This window comes from Kryptolebias marmoratus, linkage group LG1 (assembly GCF_001649575.2).
Source record: "Kryptolebias marmoratus isolate JLee-2015 linkage group LG1, ASM164957v2, whole genome shotgun sequence".
NCBI lineage: Eukaryota > Metazoa > Chordata > Actinopteri > Cyprinodontiformes > Rivulidae > Kryptolebias > Kryptolebias marmoratus.
In genome coordinates this window covers 31,297,772-31,316,205 of record NC_051430.1, presented here as the reverse complement: position 1 = coordinate 31,316,205, position 18,434 = coordinate 31,297,772, and the positions used below count along the sequence as shown (strand labels likewise).

At 40.8% G+C, this 18,434-nt stretch overlaps 2 protein-coding genes across 3 annotated transcripts in view; one reads left to right on the top strand and one right to left on the bottom strand.

The window, feature by feature from the left end:
- The first annotated feature begins 6,848 nt into the window (after positions 1-6,848).
- LOC108245850 (actin, cytoplasmic-like) lies at positions 6,849-10,229 on the top strand. 2 transcript variants are annotated; one of them, XM_017433083.3, is made up of 9 exons: positions 6,849-7,006; positions 7,705-7,829; positions 7,905-8,033; positions 8,513-8,623; positions 8,709-8,793; positions 8,877-9,038; positions 9,116-9,307; positions 9,495-9,676; positions 9,768-9,911. In XM_017433083.3, exons 2-9 carry the CDS (start codon positions 7,707-7,709, stop codon positions 9,909-9,911), a joined length of 1,128 nt encoding a protein of 375 aa, XP_017288572.1. In that variant the 5' UTR covers positions 6,849-7,006; positions 7,705-7,706. The 2 variants fall into 2 exon arrangements, with proteins under 2 accessions (XP_017288572.1, XP_037832441.1); XM_037976513.1 differs by lacking the exon at positions 6,849-7,006 and having other exon boundaries at positions 7,707-7,829; positions 9,768-10,229.
- Positions 10,230-11,346: 1,117 nt separating this feature from the next.
- The window catches only part of LOC108245853, a 24,667-nt gene continuing 17,579 nt past the window's right edge, over positions 11,347-18,434 (bottom strand). The window contains exons 12-16 of the mRNA XM_025009820.2: positions 15,860-15,890; positions 14,758-14,816; positions 14,543-14,588; positions 14,357-14,416; positions 11,347-13,599 (exon numbers count right to left, since the gene is read on the bottom strand). Coding sequence (XP_024865588.2) covers positions 12,320-13,599; positions 14,357-14,416; positions 14,543-14,588; positions 14,758-14,816; positions 15,860-15,890 — 1,476 coding nt within the window. The 3' untranslated portion in view covers positions 11,347-12,319. The remainder of the gene's footprint in view (positions 13,600-14,356; positions 14,417-14,542; positions 14,589-14,757; positions 14,817-15,859; positions 15,891-18,434) is intronic.

Genomic DNA, 18,434 nt, shown 5'->3' with positions numbered 1-18,434 from the left:
TGTGTGTGTGTGTGTGTGTGTGTGTGTGTGTGTGTGTGTGTGTGTGTGTGTGTGTAGGTGTGCGTGTGTGTGTGTGGACGATCACCCAAAGGTAACCGCTCGTTCAGATCCAGGAACAATCCAGTCCATGTGGTAAAGATGCAGGTAAACAGGTGAAAACAGGTAAATGTTTGGACCTTCTTTCAGCAACAAGCCCCACTTTTCTCCACACATTTAAATTTGCAGGAAGTCTCAGAAGGAACAGATGTTCTGAGTTTCATCTGGAGACTTTCAGTCACCTGGAGACTCAGATGTTTGATGATCTTCAGGAAACCTGGAATATAATCTGCTCTGACTTCATGCTGACTGGATTATCTGATGATTCTTCTCTGTGCAGAGCTGAAGGTGGATTTATTTCAGTCCTTTTAAACCTTTAATCTGAGGAAAGGAAAGAGCTAAAAGTGTTAAAGGTTGAGCACAGAATGCTGAATTAATCTGATAACTGAACACGGAGTGGTTAATATGGAGATTAAACATAGTTTAATAATTAGTTTAGATGTTTTTCGTTCTGCAGAAGTTCTGGGCTGTTCTGCTGATTATTAAATATAATAAATAATGATATTTATATTATATTTTACTAACAGGAAGACAAAACAAAACATTATTACCCGCCTTCCCCTTTGTGCAGAGGGCGATGACCTGCTGTGACCTGCAGGGGGAGCTGGTCTCTGTCAGCAGGTTGTTACAGCGCCACCTGCTGGACACAAAGAGGACAAACTGTCCCTGAGACAAGCCTCTCATTACAACAGGACGAGTTAATAAAACAGGACTAGTTATTACAGGAGGCTTCTTCTGGTTCATCACTGAAACAACCAGATGAAGAAGAACGAAAACTTTAAAAAGTTATTTTGAAAACATTTTACAGAATGAGTTAAAACTCCAAACTGTGAAGAAGTGAAACAAAGTTTATCTAGAGTCCATGAATAATAATAATAATAATAATAATAATAATAATAATAATAATAATAATAATAATAATAATAATAATAATAATAATAATAATAATAAAATCTCTAACATCAAATATTCTTCTTTCTGTTCAGGAAAAAGATCAAATCTGATATTAGAGCCATAAATTTGTTAAATTTACAGTAAACTGTTTGACGTTTTTTACCTTCAGGGTCCATTTTTATTTTTCGATCTGTTCCAGTGTTCTTTAATCATTCGAAGGAGGAATTATTTTTATTTATTCAAATAATTAGTTAATCTTCTGGGTCACTGTCTTTGAGTTTTATTACAGAAGTGATCAGATGTCTTGGTGGCAGCTCAAGCTCAAGCTGCCACTGGAAGTGTCATTATTAGCTGCCACTGCCACAAATTGAGCTTGCTGTTTCTCCTCTGCAGGCTTCGTGTCTCTGCAGTCTTCCTGTCTCTGCAGGCTTCGTGTCTCTGCAGGCTTCGTGTCTCTGCAGTCTTCCTGTCTCTGCAGGCTTCGTGTCTCTGCAGGCTTCGTGTCTCTGCAGGCTTCGTGTCTCTGCAGGCTTCGTGTCTCTGCAGGCTTTGTGTCTCTGCAGGCTTTGTGTCTCTGCAGTCTTCGTGTCTCTGCAGACTTCTTGTCTCCGCAGGTTTCGTGTCTCCGCAGTCTTCGTGTCTCTGCAGTCTTCGTGTCTCTGCATGCAGATTTTCATGAAAAGCAGTTTGTTTTTGTTTTTTAACTCTCACCTGAGCTGATCAGGATTCCCAGGAACCATGTGACCAATCTGTGCAGCTCGGGCTGCGATCGCACCTTTTTTGGTCTGTGTGTTGTTGCATGTGAATGACTTTCAGAGGGTGTGTGTGTGTGTGTGTGTGTGTGGCAGGCCGACACTCCTCTCTGACAGGTCTGAACCAGCCGGAGAATGTGAAGGATGTCGTCTCAGGGAGCTGATCTCAGGTCAGATGAGAGGAGGAGAACATCAGGACAACAGATCTCTGCTGGGATCAGATTCTTCCCATCAGCTGGGAAACAAAGAGTTTCTTACAAGTTTAAATTATTTCAGCTTCGTCACAGACAACCCTGATTCAGCTGATTTCACTGCTGAATCTGGGATTTAATCAGGTCAACGCAGAATTATTATCAATCAGAGGCTAAAATAAAAAAGGAAACAGTTTATTTTTGAGCTGTTTACAGGCCTAACATTCCTGGAATTATGAGTATTTCCTGCCTGAAATCATCCAGTTGTTTTGGTCGAACCTTAAAAAAAAACGTTACACAACAACGCTGTGTTGGGAGTGACTCTCAGCTACTACCACACCAAATCTGAGCTCATTATCTGCTGACTCAGCAAAAAGCCACATTTGTGTTTCTGACCATCAACCAGCTGTGGCGGCCATATTGAATTAGACTGAGTTCAACAGTTATTCAGTAGGAGACAAACATCCTGTGATTGCTTCCTGAACGTTTCATTAAAATCTGTCTGATATTTCGCTAACAGACATGATATCAGTTACCTTTTTTGTTATTTTGAAATTTAAATCTATAATTAATCTTTTCCAGAACTCCTGTCCTGCAGGATGTGTAACAGATCATAAATCTTTCAGTTCTGCAGTCTTAAAGGGGTTCTGGTTCTGCTTGGTTCCGTCTGTGACCCTGAAGAGGAGCAGCTCACCTGTGCTGCAGGTACGCTGCGTTTACTTCCATATAAGGAGAGGAGAGGAGCGCAGTCAAACCTGAACAGGTAAAACCCGTCAGGTGGAGATTGTTCAAATACTCCTCGACTCAAGTGTGAACCGAACCCGGACCTGGTGAGAACATTTGTCCCTCTGTTTGTTCAGAACTTCACTTTAAACTGAGTTCTTTAATCCGTTAGGTCCGTTCAGAGTCTGAGAAGGTTCTGTTAAAAACATGAAGTGGACCAGAACCATGGGGACTCCTGCTACCTGTCTGCAGCAGGTTTCATCAACTTCACTTCAGTCCATTTAAGGACAGATGGGAAGAAGCTTCATGCTGCAGCAGGAGGGGGCGGAGCCACACCTGCAGGCCCCACCCAGAAATCCTCCAGGTTCGGTTCTGCAAGCTAAAAAAGTTAAAGTGGAGTTTCATATCTGAGAAACCTGAGACAGATTTAAAGTTTCAGCATTTTTCTGCCTGAGTCATCAGGTTTACAAAGTGAAAACAGGAACATGACTGAAGTTAAAGTTCCTTTTTTAGAACAAAGGTTCTGTTCTGTTCTGAGACAGTGGATCTGAATGAAACAGAAAGTGTTTTTTTTTTTTTTATTTTAAGACGAAACAAAGAGATAAATAAAATAAAAGGCAACAGAAACAGAACGAAACCTAAAATAAGTATAAAATACCCATATATATAATACAACCTAAAATACAAGTATTCACCCCCTTACACGTCAGTGTTTTTGTCCCGAACACCACAGAACCAGAACCGTTCCTTTCTCCCTGTCAGACGAAGGTTTTCTTCTTTAGATCAGTCAGAGTTCCTCAGATTATTTCTATTTGTTGAAGACCTGAAGAACAGGAGAACATGTTTTTTACCTTCTCCACAGCCACAAGTTTACATACACCAAGACTGCTGAACCTTTGGGAGAGCCCAGCTGATGATGTCATAGCTTTGGAAGCTTCTGATTGGTTAGCTGACAACATCTGAGTTCACCGGAGGCTCATCTGTGGATTCAGCTTAAAGACAACTCAAAGACTGATGGAAGAATCACGAGATCGGGAACCGAATCACCGACCTCCACTGCTGGGTTCCACTCAGGAAGGAGGCGGGTTCTATCGTCCCGCTCAGGAAGGAGATGGGTTATAGGTTCCACTTAGGAAGGAGATGGTTCTAGGTTCCATTGTACGGCTCAGGAAGGAGAGGGGTTCTGGGTTCCACTCAGGAAGGAGATAGGTTCTAGGTTCCATCGTACCACTCAGGAAGGAGACGGGTTCTGGGTTCCATCATGTTTCCTGCTCTGTCCGCTCCCAGCATCAGACACAGCGTCTCACCTTGATGCAGCAACATTCATGTTCTGTACTGAAAACGTTTGCAGGATCTCATAAAAGAACCTAAGGATCTTGGGAAAATGAATCCTAATTTCTTTTTACCGCCAACATCCTGGCAGGGCTCAGTTCTACCTGAACTGACCTGGCTTTGGGAGAAAAGCAAACAGAACACCTGGCTGGGCCCACCCACTGGAGGTGTGTCTGTCAGGTGATCAGAACCCAGGTGCTCAGACGTTCTCCTTCTGAAGTCATGGTTCCATCAATTACAGCAGGTTGTCTGGGTCCTGAAGCAGCGAAGCAGCCCCAGACCATCACACTACCACCAATGTGTTTGACAGCCTGTGATGTTATTTTAATGCAGGGTTCCAGAAGGTTCTACTCTTGTCTTGTTGGTTCCCAGGAGATTCTCCCAGAAGTCTCGGGATCATTAACATGTCTTAGTCGTTGTGTCGGTTTTACTCAGCGGGGTTTTTGGAACTCCTCACGGCGGCCATTTTTGTCTCCTTCTCTTTTGAATCATGACCTTTGACCTTCACTGAGGCATTTAAGGCCTTAGATGAGGTTCTGGTGGTTCTGGGACCTCCTGGAGGAGTCGTTGATGCGCTCTTTAAGGTTCCCCACTGATCAGGTTTGCTTTATTTGTTCTGCAGGTCTGGAAACAATCAGATAATTTAAAAACAAAAATAGGCAAAAGTTAAAAAGTTTTAAATATAAATAATTAATAAGAAAAAAAAGATAATTTAACCATGAAAAGAAAATTACTGAACCATAGATTGATTGTTTTTTGACTTCCTGTGACCCAGAAATGCTGATCAGTTTTTAAATCTCAGGTTTGATCTCAGAAGGTTTATTCATTTATTTAAAAAGGAGGAAAATGCACATTAACTAAACATTTGTACAATAAAACACATCATACAGACTCATTTTCACCTGCAGTCCAAACTTCAATTAAACTTTGTCACAAAAGTGAGATTTGATCAAAGTCAGCCGGAGGTTTAATTCGAACAATGAACAGATGATGAAGCTTAAAAATAATAATCCATTTTATTTATTTCTGTTTCTCTTTGTTATTTTGTTAATCGTGAGGTGAAAATATCTCCTTATTTCTGTGCAACAATCAAACGAAGGGAATAAAATCTGGATTAAAATATGGATATGTTAGATTTTCCTGAGTTTAAAGAATTATTTCAGCAAACGGGTCATCGACAGAGTTTCCAGATATAAATCAGAAAAAAAAGAAAACAACAATGTTCTGTAAAAGGATTTTAAAAGAAATGCTCAATAAAAAAATTTAACTGTATAAATGTGAGGGAGGATGTTTTTAACTCTTTGTTGAGGTAGAACATTTACATAACCTGAGAAAACCACAGAGATACAAACACTTCTAGTGAATTCACACCGAGGCTGTTTAGGTTTGAATAGTTTTATAATTTGAGTTAAGTTTCAAAGCTGCTAATAAAACATTAAACTGAGGTTTTTGATGCAGCAGCAGAGACTGGTCGGTTCTTGTTTCTGATGACCAGAAATCAGCTGAAAGTCTCTGAAATGAAGCAAAGAAGCTCAGAGTTTCAGGAACAGGAACAGTCTGCTGTAAATAAAGCTGTGAAGAAGAGTTGGATTCATTTTTCTTTTATTTCCTCATCTTATCTGCTGATGTTTGTGTGTAAATTGTTTTTCTGTCGCCTCGCCCAGAAACATCCTGACCTCCGTCCCTCAGCATCATCAGGATGAATCACGGCGCCGCTGAGTCACGCAGGCTTCTGATTGGTTGGTTGCCACAGAACGTGACTTCCTGATGGACAGCTGCAGCTTTGGAAAAACTGGAAACTTTTTAAAGTGAAGAAAGAAAAACATCCATTTTTGCAAAGAAAGAAGAAAAAGATGCTCCTGTGGAACAGGAAACCAAATTAAGACGTCAGGGTTCTCAATCTGTGGCTCCGGGGCCTTTCTTTGGCCCGTCTGCAGCTTCCACCAAAACAAACATGGAAATAAATAATATTTAAATGTATGAGAAGAAAGGTCAGTCTGATAACAGCAAGAATTAGAAGAAACAGAAACTCTGAATAAAAACTAAAGTAAATAAAGTTTTCTGTCTTCATGAGAAGAAAGTTATCAAACTGTAATTATATTTTATTATTATTTATGTCCAAAAACATACAAAAGACTCCTGTAAGCCTACATAGTTTAATATTTAGATATAATCAAACACGTTTTTTTTTGTTTTTTTTTGTTCTGACATGTAAAACAACAATAACTACAGTTACAGCCGAGTTTTTTATTATTTCTAAAGAGCTTCGTTGTTTTAGTTTTAGTTCCAGCTTCACGTTCAGATCTGAGGAAAACCATGAAAGGTGGAGGATTTGGTTCTGACCCGAGCTGAGGTTCAGGATTCTGCAGAACTTCTTCGACCCACATCAGACCTGCTTCAGACACGAAGCTTTGCTCCTAAAGAACTTTACTGAACATTTACTGGAGTTCTGTAAATGTTCTGTTTGAGCAGCAAACAGAACTTTACTGGAGTTAAGTAAATGTTCTGTTTGCTGCTCAGACTTGATGGAATGTTTTTCTGGATGTTTTTAGAACATCAGAACATTTCTGTTTGACGACAGCAGCTGAAAAAGTTCATCAGTTTTGTTCTTTCCTTTAGTTTAGATGAAGTCAAACTGTATTTCCTGACGTTGTTGCCTCAGTAACACCTGATTTATTGATTATTGTTTGTTTGTTTGTTTGTTTTATTCAGGTTTAGGAAACTTCTCTGTGAAAACTCCTCAGGGTGCGTTCTGAAGGGAAGAACAGCTTCCTGGAGACTGACGCTTCCGGCAGGCAATCAGGGCGCGAGTTGAAACACCTCAGCGCATTCTGATCACCTGGACCAATCAGAGCGCGAGCTGTAAGAACGTTACCTTTTATGGAGAAGGCTCGCTGCCTCGCGAGCCCAAATAAAGCCGGTGCTTCTGGTTTGGAGATGCTGCATTAACGAAGTCCAGCTGGGGCAGAAAGACACACTGACAGACAAGCAGACACACCTGAGACACACCTGAGACCGGTAAGAGGCTCACTTCTGCGCTTATTTTGGTTTAAACTCAGAATCAACTGATCTGAGCTCAGGAAGGCAAAAGATTAAAAAAAAAAAGTTTTATTTTTATTTTTTTAAAGTTTCAGACAAACTGAAACTGTTCAAACTTCCTGTTTATTGATGCATTTAAAGTCTGTAGGGTGGGGGGTTAAAGCTGTAGAATTAAGGTTTAATTTAGCAAAACTGATCAAATTAACTCTTAAAATTCAGGAATATTTCTAAAAGTGGTGGGTGTGGGTTTTTTTTTTTTTAACTGTTTAACAAACCATGTTGGTTGTTTCTCAGGAAACTGTTCTGTTTTTAATTTGTTCTGTTTTTTATTATTTAAATGTCGAGACTCTGCAGGCTATTTGAGCTCGGTGTTTTTTTTTTTTTTTTTTTTTTCTTGTAGGTAAAGTGTGTGTGTGTGTGGCATTTTCCAGAAGGAAAAGTGCATTTTTAGCTCTAATTAACTCTGCAGTTGATCACACCCAGCTGCTTGGCTCTGCAGACATGACATAACATGAACCGGTTCTTTTTTTTTCTAAAATCTGGGTGTGGCATGAGGACATTTCATCACTGAAACTCCTTCCTTAAAAGGATGACTAAGGCCTTCTTGTTTTAACAGGCCACTTAAAGTCTATTTGTTGAAGGAAGTGTTTTTGGTGACAAACCCTTTTTCCCTGCAGAAATGGAAGACGACGTCTGTGCCCTCGTTGTTGATAATGGCTCTGGTATGTGCAAGGCTGGATTTGCCGGGGACGATGCTCCTCGTGCCGTCTTCCCTTCCATTGTTGGACGCCCCAGACACCAGGTACCCCCTGACCTTCAGTGTCCCCTCTCCTTCAGAGTAGGAACATAAAATCTGACCGGAGACGTTTGTGTGCAGGGTGTGATGGTCGGTATGGGCCAGAAGGACAGCTACGTGGGAGACGAGGCCCAGAGTAAGAGGGGTATCCTGACCCTGAAGTACCCCATCGAGCACGGCATCGTCACCAACTGGGATGACATGGAGAAGGTGAGGCTGGGTGGTAAAGATTACTGCTGTGGAAGGTGGATGCACACCCAGCAGCCTGCAGAAGTGTCTTAAAGTTTGTGGCTGTTGTTTTCCTTTAAGCCAAATTTAGTCTACTCTTTATTGGAGCCTAAAAATGCTCACATGGGATCTCTCCCTGCAGAATATTGGATCAGGTAGATGTCAATAAACATGTTAAGAAAATGAAGGTGCATGTGTAAATGTGGCCTGATCAAACACAAGTCATCTCTACATTAAACTAATCTGCTGCAGACTGAGAATGAAGTCCTCAGGCTCAACTGCAGCAAAATGACCTAACAGGGGAAAATGTGACTGTTCATGTCCTGAACTGTGCTCTGGCAACATTCTCCAAGCACTTAAGATCAGAATAACACTTTAATGTTTGGGACGCCCATCTGTAAAATGCCATGTTGGTGTTTTCAGTCCTGGCTCGTTCTCGTTAACCCCGTTCTGTCGTGCAGATCTGGCATCACACCTTCTACAACGAGCTCCGTGTCGCTCCTGAAGAACATCCAGTCCTTCTGACCGAAGCTCCACTCAACCCCAAAGCCAACAGGGAGAAGATGACACAGGTGAGTTCAAAATGACCCTGAAGTAAAACCCAATCACTCAGCAGCTGAAAACGGTGAAGAACAAACTTTATTATTCTCTGCTCAGATCATGTTTGAGACCTTCAACTCTCCTGCCATGTATGTGGCCATCCAAGCTGTCCTGTCTCTGTACGCTTCTGGTCGTACCACAGGTGGGTGAACTTCAGCCTTTCCACTACCTGTCCCTCTGAAATGGTCTCCAAAGGTGTTACTGAGCCATATTTTTGTCCTGCAGGTATTGTGATGGACTCCGGTGATGGTGTCAGCCATACTGTCCCAATCTACGAGGGTTACGCCCTGCCTCACGCCATCCTCCGTCTGGATCTGGCTGGCAGAGATCTGACAGACTACCTGATGAAGATCCTCACAGAGAGAGGCTACAGCTTCACCACCACTGGTATGGTTCTCAGCTGGACCTGGTCCAGAACTTGTGTTTCCGTTTAATGACTCTCCTCTTGTATCTCTGAATTCCAGCTGAGCGTGAGATTGTCCGTGACATCAAGGAGAAGCTGTGCTACGTGGCTTTGGACTTCGACCAGGAGATGCAGACGGCAGCTTCCTCTTCATCACTGGAGAAGAGCTACGAGCTTCCTGACGGACAGGTCATCACAATCGGCAACGAGAGGTTCCGCTGCCCCGAGGCGCTCTTCCAGCCTTCGTTCATCGGTCTGTCTGAGTCACCTCTGTAGAAGCATTAAGTGTAGCTTTTTAAACTAGAACAATAAGTTGTATTTGACTGTTTTTAAAGCCTGGTTTTCTGTAGTTTCAGTTGAGGATTTATCAGACCAGGCTGGAGGTCTTTAACTGACGCAGTTCTCGTCACATTTAACACCAACTGAACTCGTGTTTTCAGGAATGGAGTCTGCTGGGATCCATGAAACCACCTACAACAGCATCATGAAGTGTGATGTGGACATCCGTAAAGACCTGTACGCCAACACCGTTCTGTCTGGGGGTACCACCATGTACCCTGGAATTGCTGACCGCATGCAGAAGGAGATCACTGGCCTGGCCCCACCCACCATGAAAATCAAGGTATTCTCTCCTGAAGATGACTGATTCGAGCCAGTCCTGGTCCACGGGGCCCACTCTCTGCATTAAACTCACTTCCTCTCCTGTCTCTTAGATCATCGCTCCCCCTGAGAGGAAGTACTCCGTCTGGATCGGTGGCTCCATCCTGGCCTCCCTCTCCACCTTCCAGCAGATGTGGATCAGCAAACAGGAGTACGATGAGTCCGGTCCTGCCATCGTCCACCGCAAGTGCTTCTAAGCTGCTCCCCTCCTGCCTAAGTGGTCCAAGTGCTTTAATCTGCTCCACCCAGCTGAGAAGTGTCTGCTTTGTCTTGTGTGACCAGACTAAAACATGCCTCTGCATGGTTTACAATCCATTTAAAGTCTGGCCCTCAAAGAAAAGGAAGTTGTGATGAGTGGAATTCAGTCACCTGGAGGCTTTGGTCAGAAACGACTTGACCGTCTGTCATGACTGAACAGGAATGTTTCTCTGGTACTCATGAAGCTTATTGCAACTTAAAGCATTAAACCACTGTTACACCCTGAACCCCTCAATAAAATAAAAAAACTTTGTTTACACCCCATTGTCCTGTTGTCACTTACTGATTTGTTTTGTTGCAAACTTTGTGAGGGACAACTGTCAAATATTTGATTTTTAAAGTGATTTCCATACAATCTATGTTAAATTTAATGATCCAGTCAGATAAAACTCTCTAGAGGATCTGAAGCATTTCTTAGCCTGACAAAGAAAATAGTCCTTCCTGAATAACTCATCATTCAGGATTTGGTGCAGTTTGACACATTAATGCACCGATCTTCTCCTTTTATAGTAAAAAGGAGCCTTAACTTCTTACTGACATGACTGCTCGGTGGTTAACGGTGTCCTCACAGCGAGAAGTTGAAGCCTGGGGTCTTGTGGAGCGTACATGTTCTCTGGTTTCTTTCGGTCTAAAAACTTAAGCTCCCTTCAAGACCAGGCCTCCCTTAATCTCAGAATATGCCTGGTCAAATAAGTATTTCCCCCTTTGAATTAAAGCCTTTACATTTATTTCACAGTAAAAATGTTTATGCCTAATGTCCCCTTAAGGCAGGGACTTCTCAGTTAAGTTTAAAGGCAGCTGTCTGACTTGTAACCATGTTGTGATGAACTGCTCCCCCAGCAGGTTTTTCTGTACAGATGGAAGTTAAAGCTACTGGTTCAGACTTCATTTTGCTCCTTGTATTGTCAGACATTTCACTCATATTTAGAGAATTAAAAAGCTGCTGGTTGAATTATTTCCACATTTCTGATCAAAGCTGCAGAGCCCTGTCTTAAAATGATTCAAGTCTTTAAAGAAATGAGTATCGTAATAAATTCTACTGGTAATGTTTGTTTTTGACGATAAAAATGAAACTTTAAGGTTCTTGACAGTTTCCAGTGATGAAATTAGTTTGAGCTCTTTTGTTTAACATTTTACACAAATCTCATCTGATTAAACTAAGAATTAATTTGTTTAAGCAAATCTTCTCTTTTAATTAAATAAAAATGGAGACTTTAACAGTGTTTGACACATAGACACTCTGGAGCTGAGAACTGTTTGCTGTAAGGTATAAATAATCTGACAGGACAGGTGAGTCTTAGTAAATATTTCAGGTGAAAAATTTGAGTTTCATCACTTTTCTCTGCAAAGTTGGAAGAAAACTGACTGCACAAACACATTTTACTGCATTTATTGATCATATTTACAATATATACTTTGGGCTTCTCGTTAGCATGTGATACGTTGTCCAGATTATTAGTAATATTTTAAACTTTTTCACAGATTAGTACTTTTAAATCTGAAGTTTTCATCATTAGTAACTAAACATGACAAAATCTTTATAAAAGTGTGTCATTTCTTTTATTAAATATTATTACTTTTATTGACCTCTGCCAAGGAGGTTTTTAGTAGCTTTTGTTTGTTTGTTTACAAGATTAGTCAAAAAGTCATGAATGAATGTTGATATTTTCAGGAAACGTTGAGGTCATCACAAAGAATACATGATTGAATTTTGGTGGTGAACTTGCTGTCAGCAATGTAAACCAGACACACTCTTTGTATAAGGACTAAAAGGCCTGTCCTGGTTGGACAAACCCCCATGTCTCTTCAAGGACCCCAGTGAGGGTAAAGAGCTGCTCCAGTGTTCTCCAGGAGGAGCAGAACCTTCATGGTTCTTCAGCCATCAACCAGCCTCTCTTCTCCATCACCCCTGAACACACCTTACCGGGGAGGCCGAGGAGATTCCCCACCCTCCTGTCCCCCTTCTTAGAGAAGGGAACCCCCACCCCACCTGCCAGTCCAAGGACACTGTCCCCGATGTCCACATGATGCTGCAAAGACAGCCCAGCAACATCCAGAGCCTTGAGGAGCTCAGGGTGGATCTCCTCCACCTCCTGTTATCTTTGAAACTCATAAACTAAATGGCTTTTATCTTTGTCAGCATTTCATTTACATCTGAGTTCCATCTGATGTAAGAAACTCAACAACAATCAGTTCTTAGCATGGATGAGAAGACAGTTTCCTTCTCTTATTTGTCTCTTTATATAAGGTGACTCCTCTGCATCAGAAGGACAGATCTGTGGTCCTGACAGGTCCATCTGATTGAACTCATCAGTAAAAACTGTCTGAAAGAATAATGTTCATCTTTCTACAACCCTCTTTGTGTCATGAGAACATAAAGCAATAAAAATATAATAATAAGAAATAATAAGATGAACCACGGATAGATCCACTTCTTTCTCTTACAGTTGTACTCCTCCTGGAGCTTCCTGTGGCTGGTCCTCTCCTCCTCCAGCTTCTGCTTCAGATCCTCCAGGTTCTGCTTCTGGTCCTGAAGGAGTCGTTCCCAGATCTGATCTTTCTCTTTATCCCTAATATCTCGATCTTTCTTCATCTCCCGTCTACACTGCTCCAGCTTCTTCTCTGCATTTTCTCGTTGGGTTTTTTCTGACTGAACTTTTTTTTCTTTATCTTCTAGTTTTTGTTTCCACTGTTGCTGCTGAGCTTCTTCCTTTTTTCTTTGTCTCTTTGCCTCTTCCTCACTTTCTTTCTTTCTCTTCTCTCGTTCCTTCTCCATGCATTCATCTTTGTCTTTCAGCTGCTGAACTCTCTGCTTTCTTTCCTGTTCAGCCTGCGCTCGCAGTGCTTTCAGCTCCTCTCTGTGTTTCTTCTTCAGGTCTTCCTCCTTTTTCTTCATCTCTTCTTCTTTTTCTCTCAGATCTTCTGTAAGACCCTCTTTTACCTCTAGCTTCTGTTTCACATCCTGTAATTCAGCTTGAAGTTTTGAAACCCTCTCAATGTTAGCTCGGGTGAACATGTTGTTTGAAAAGCATTTGGACCCTTCAGAGAACATCTTGTCCACAGCCTCCAGCAGTTCTGGGATCTGCTTCCTGTCCTTGGTGTTGAGAACAACATATCTTCCTCCACAGCTCTGACAGAGCTCCTGGATCTTATTGTTCTTCTTTACAAAGTTATCATCATCTGGAGCTGCAGGATCTGAGTCCACAGTGAACAGAATCATGGTGAAGTCATTGACTCGAGAGCTGAATGTGTCCTGGATGGTCTGTAACTCTCCTTTGTCTTCATCAGTGAGGGGACCCACAGGTAGGACCAGGATGAAGACATGGACGCCCTCAGGTTCACAGAGGGAGACACACCTGAGTGATTCCTCCATCACTTCCTGGTGTGGTTTCTCGTACAGAGGAGGCAGCTCCACCACAGAAACCAGACGTCCACACACCTCTCCCTGATGTTTAACACTCTCTGATGGCTTGGAGGCTGGATGAAGATCTGTCTGACCTAAAATGGCTTCAGCTGCTGAGGTCTTCTCTGCTCTTCTGCTCCCACACAGAACCAGGTTTAAACAGTTTCTTCTTGGTTTCACCATCATGGTCAAACCTGCTTCATCACCAGCCGCCGCCTCAGACACTGAAATAAATCCAGGTAAGAACATCTGAATCAGGTTGATGTTGTCTTTAAAAACAGGAAATGATGATGATGATGATTCATTTAATGAGTCCACAGAGTTTTCTAACCATGGTTCAACAACGAGATGAGCGAGAAACCAGAGAAGCTACTGATGATCATCATCAAGAGAAAAGATCTGTTTGTTTCTGTTTCAGAGTTTTATAACAGTTTTCAGAAGGCTAACTACTAATCCTGAAAGATTAAAATAAACTAATTATATTAAAAAAATTACAAAAATGGAAGGCGTTTCTTTTCTTTACTATATAAAATCAAAGTTTTTCCTTCTTTGTTAGCAAAGCAACAGATTCCTGAAACACTAGTGGCTGAGGGGTGACAGTAGGGTGGCTGAGGGGTGAGAGCGGGGTGGCTGAGGGGTGACAGTAGGGTGGCTGAGGGGTGAGAGCGAGGTGGGTGAGGGGTGAGAGCGAGGTGGGTGAGGGGTGAGAGGAGGGTGGCTGAGGGGTGAGAGCAGGGTGGCTGAGGGTTGACAGTAGGGTGGCTGAGGGGTGACAGTAGGGTGGCTGAGGGGTGACAGTAGGGTGGCTGAGGGGTGAGAGTTTAATGTTTGCTTCTTTCCACCAGCTGTACTTTAACTGAATTATTTTCAGGTTTTACCTCAAAGACAAACCTTTTCCATTTAAGTATAATGTGTGTTTCTCTTCTCCAGCTTCAGTTGTAAATAAAAAAATGATAATTGATCAAGTTTGGTTGCACTTACTGTCTGGACGCAGCATTTCAGTGCTCTTATTCCGCTTCATTGGCTGCAGAGCTTCTTCCACTGCAAAGACACAAAACACTGATTAATTCACAAATATCTTTAATTAAAGAGAGCAAACTGTTATAAAACTGTTCATTAACAATCAGTAAAGAATTTAAACGCTCCTAAACAGAAAGTTGGACTTACTGGTGGAGTAAAGATCTGGGAAACTCCTGCTGAGGCTCAGAGGTTTCTACAAGAACACATCTTTAGTCACATCCCATCATTAGAACAACAAAGTTGGAGCAAACATTGGTTTTAAAGATGAGACTCTTATTTCACTCCATGATTGAATGAATGAGTCATATTTCTTCCATAAACTGGTCACTGAACTGATCCAGAGTCAGTAGGGATGAACTCACTGAGGGTTTAAGGAATGTGAAGCTCCTGCTGCCACTCAGACGTTTATCTCTGCTTCCATCTGTAGGAAAAATAAAAACTTGTACCTCAGTCACATTAACAGCTCAAACACTTCAGACTTCATTTACACCACGAACCACCCAAAATATTATCTAATGCGTTTATTTTCAGTTTAAAAGTTAAATATATTATGTTGGCTGAGGCTGCCGTCCTGCTGCAGAAGAAAGTTGAATCAAATTAGATTTTTTTTCTTCTTTATTCAACTTAAATTCAGTAGAATGATAAATAATACGAAATTAAAATTCTTATTTGTAACTCCTGCCTAAAGCTTTGACACGTGACTGCATGTTATCATCTTTCTGACAGCGGTGCAGCTTTACCTGCATCTTTCAGTGAATAAATCAGAGATGCACCAAGAAGGAGACAGTTTGGCAGAAAAGAACAAGACTCTTTATTTCTGTAAATAAATTTCTGTGTTTATAAAACACAAACAGCATCAGATGAAGCTCCTGATTATTATTTTTTCCCACTAAAAGAAACTCAATGAATATTTGATGCACATCTCATGAAGCTCAAAGAGAGATAAAGATTTAATTATTTTTATAATCCTGCTCCAAACAGCAGCATTCATCCTTTTTCTGCAGAATGTGACGATGAAACAGAAAACCTGCCCAGGAACTAAAACAGCTAATATTTGTCTCCACCTGCAGGAGCAGGAGCAGGTTTTACACCTGAAGGACGGAGATGAGCTTATCTGCAGCAGAAAACCACTAACCTGGTATTTTATTTATTTATTTTTTAATATTGTTAAAAATAAATAAATGCTGCTGGGCTTCAATAATCCCAGGAGGTTCAGATGGAGCAGGAATAAGTCTGGGTGGACATCATAACTGTCAGTCCCAGTCATGAGTGAAACTTGTTTTAAGGTGAAACCCTTCAGTGTCGCTCAGTTAACCCAGTCAGCTGATATTTTGATGCAGACAAAGACAGAATGATAGATCAGTATCAGAGATTCTGTTTTAACCAGTTAACTGATTAAAGCTCCACATGAAGTTAGTTAAAAATAAAAATTAAACTGAATTATCTGTTTATGACATCACTAACCTGCACAGGATGCCTTCAGGTATTTCCTGGACTTTATTCAACCTGAGCTGCTGAAGAAAAGTCCTGCTGTTTCAGCTCTTTAAGATTCTTTTCATCACTTTTATATTCCATCATTTCAGGGTCGACTCCGGATCTGGCTGACGTTTCCTCCTGTAGTGGCTTAACTGCACCTGAAGGAAGAATCAGCACCACAAACTTTTCATAAACTCAGCTTCTGTGTTTCCTCCAGCTCTATTTTCCCGAGCACCTTTTTATATTTGCGACATGGAGGTTGCTGTAAAAGTAATCAGTTCAGGATCACTGTGGGTCCTTTAGGTGAATATCAGGAGAACACATCAGACAAAATAAAACCAAATAAATAACAAATAAATCTCATGAGCTGGATGAGTTTTAATGAAACTCTCAGAAACTAACTGTTCAATTGACAGCTGAATGACTTTATGGAGTCAGTTTAAGATGGCTGCCAGAGCTAACTGACCTTATGAAACACAAAGCTGTCTCTAACTCAGTCAGGTTTACAGATATTAAGTTAAAATCTGGTGTGGTAGTAGCTGAGAGTCATCCCCAGCACATACTCTGAGAGCTAACAGATTGAATGAGATTACACAAATTGGTTTTCAAGATTTGACCAAAAAGGCAACGACTCCATGCCTCTGATCAGAAGAGGAGCTGGATTCAAACTCTGGCATGAAAGATGGTGGGCGACATGCATTCCTTCAAAAACACCAGGCCTTTAAGAGACGGTGAAATTTTGTTGTTTTGTTGTGAAGTTTGAAAAGTTTTGACCCCATCAGAACTGATCGTCTCAGTTTTTATTGATCCTCACATCAGTAAAAACTGAGTTTCTGTCCCAACATCCAGATTAAAACCACAGAGGAAATGAATTAACCCTCCATATACACACTTATCAGATATATTTAAATCTGTGCACAAGATGATTTGTATGGATTGAATTTTATTGGTTGTTTTGTGCTGTAAATTGATCTACTGTTTGATTGAAGTGTAAAAGTTTCACGTTGATTTAAAAGTGCTAAATAAAACCTTTTGGTTTAATATTGGTCATGTAGGATCAACCTGTCAGACCCTGAAGGAGCCAGGTCCAGTTTATTTTATGATCTTTGATTATAAGCTCATAAATGTGATGTCTGATCTGATTTATTAGAATCTCATGTAATCATACAGTTTCTGTTTTCTGTAACTGACTGAGTGAACGTGTTTCTGTGCGTGTCTAAACCTGCTCTAAGGAAAGAAAACAAAATTTAAAAACGAAAAAATGGCAATGTGACAAAACAAAAAGAAAGATTTTAAATAACAAATTGTAAATCATGATTAGTGACTGTTACATAACTCTAAAAATAAGGTTTCATTCATGTAGTCACAGTTAAATCACAGCTTTGCCTAAAAAATCATCTGAGCTAAAACAGGAAATCTGATCAACTTATCTGTCTCCAAAAATCTGATTTTATTTTAGGTAAAAATATCTGGTTTCACCTGACTCACCTGCTAAGCTTTGACTTCGTCCTGAAGGTTAAAGAAAAAGTGACGAAAGTTTGAAAAACCAGATGTGTTTCTAGGCTATTTGAAATATATTTTTAAAAAATGTTAAAAGCAGTTAAAGTAGACTGCTATAATTTATTTACTTGTTGCTGCTTCTCTCCTGAATTTCAACTGGAGGAGGGTTTTTCCGTGAAACACTTACAGTAGGTGTAACTCTGCCAAGTTCTTCCTCATACCTGAAGAACCTGAAGTTGTTCCTGAAACTTTAATAGATTTACAGAAAATGTTTAAAGAACCAGAACTCAAATAACATTACTTTTTCTATAATCTGATAGGAGACAAAATCAGTTTCCATCATTTAAAACTTTTTCTTGTTAAATATGAAAGTTCTGCTTTGGACAGAAACTGTGAGGTCCATTTAGTGTCTGTCCTTTTAATCAATCACATCATCAACTTTTCCTTCCTTTTCTTGATAAAGCAGCAAATAATAATAGTAATACAGAGTGAAAGAGCAATAAATATATGCATTACTATTTTAAATAAGAATACATTACAGTAACAAACAAAAAGTCATGTTGTTAAACTTGATTTTACAACCACACAATGGTCGGTTTACTGCTGGGTTCTTATTGGTTGTTAGAGATGAACTGAGGTGAAAAGAACCAATCAGAGAAAAGAAACAAAACTACCTCAAGCGTTTCAAAGAATAAGGTGTGGAGGAACCACAACTATGTCTTATGTAATATTAATCATGATTAACTTTAAAAAGCTGTCTGTTTAAGGATGAAGCAGGGACATTTAGTGTCATGGTGTAAAGATCTCACACTGATTAATCAACATGTTATTATTCAAGAGCTCTGATAGCAAACAATACTTCTGGAGCTCCTCTAAGTTTTGTCTTTCCAAAGTTTAGTCTGACAGGAGGAAGCACTGGCGGCGCCAGGGGGCGCTAGGGGGTGCTATAGCTCCCCCTGGAAAAGTCATAGCACCCCCGTAGCACCCCCAAGCAAAGGCATAACCGGGGTATGTGTGGGACATGTCCCCCACTTCCCTTATGTATGCCCTATATCCCCCGCAC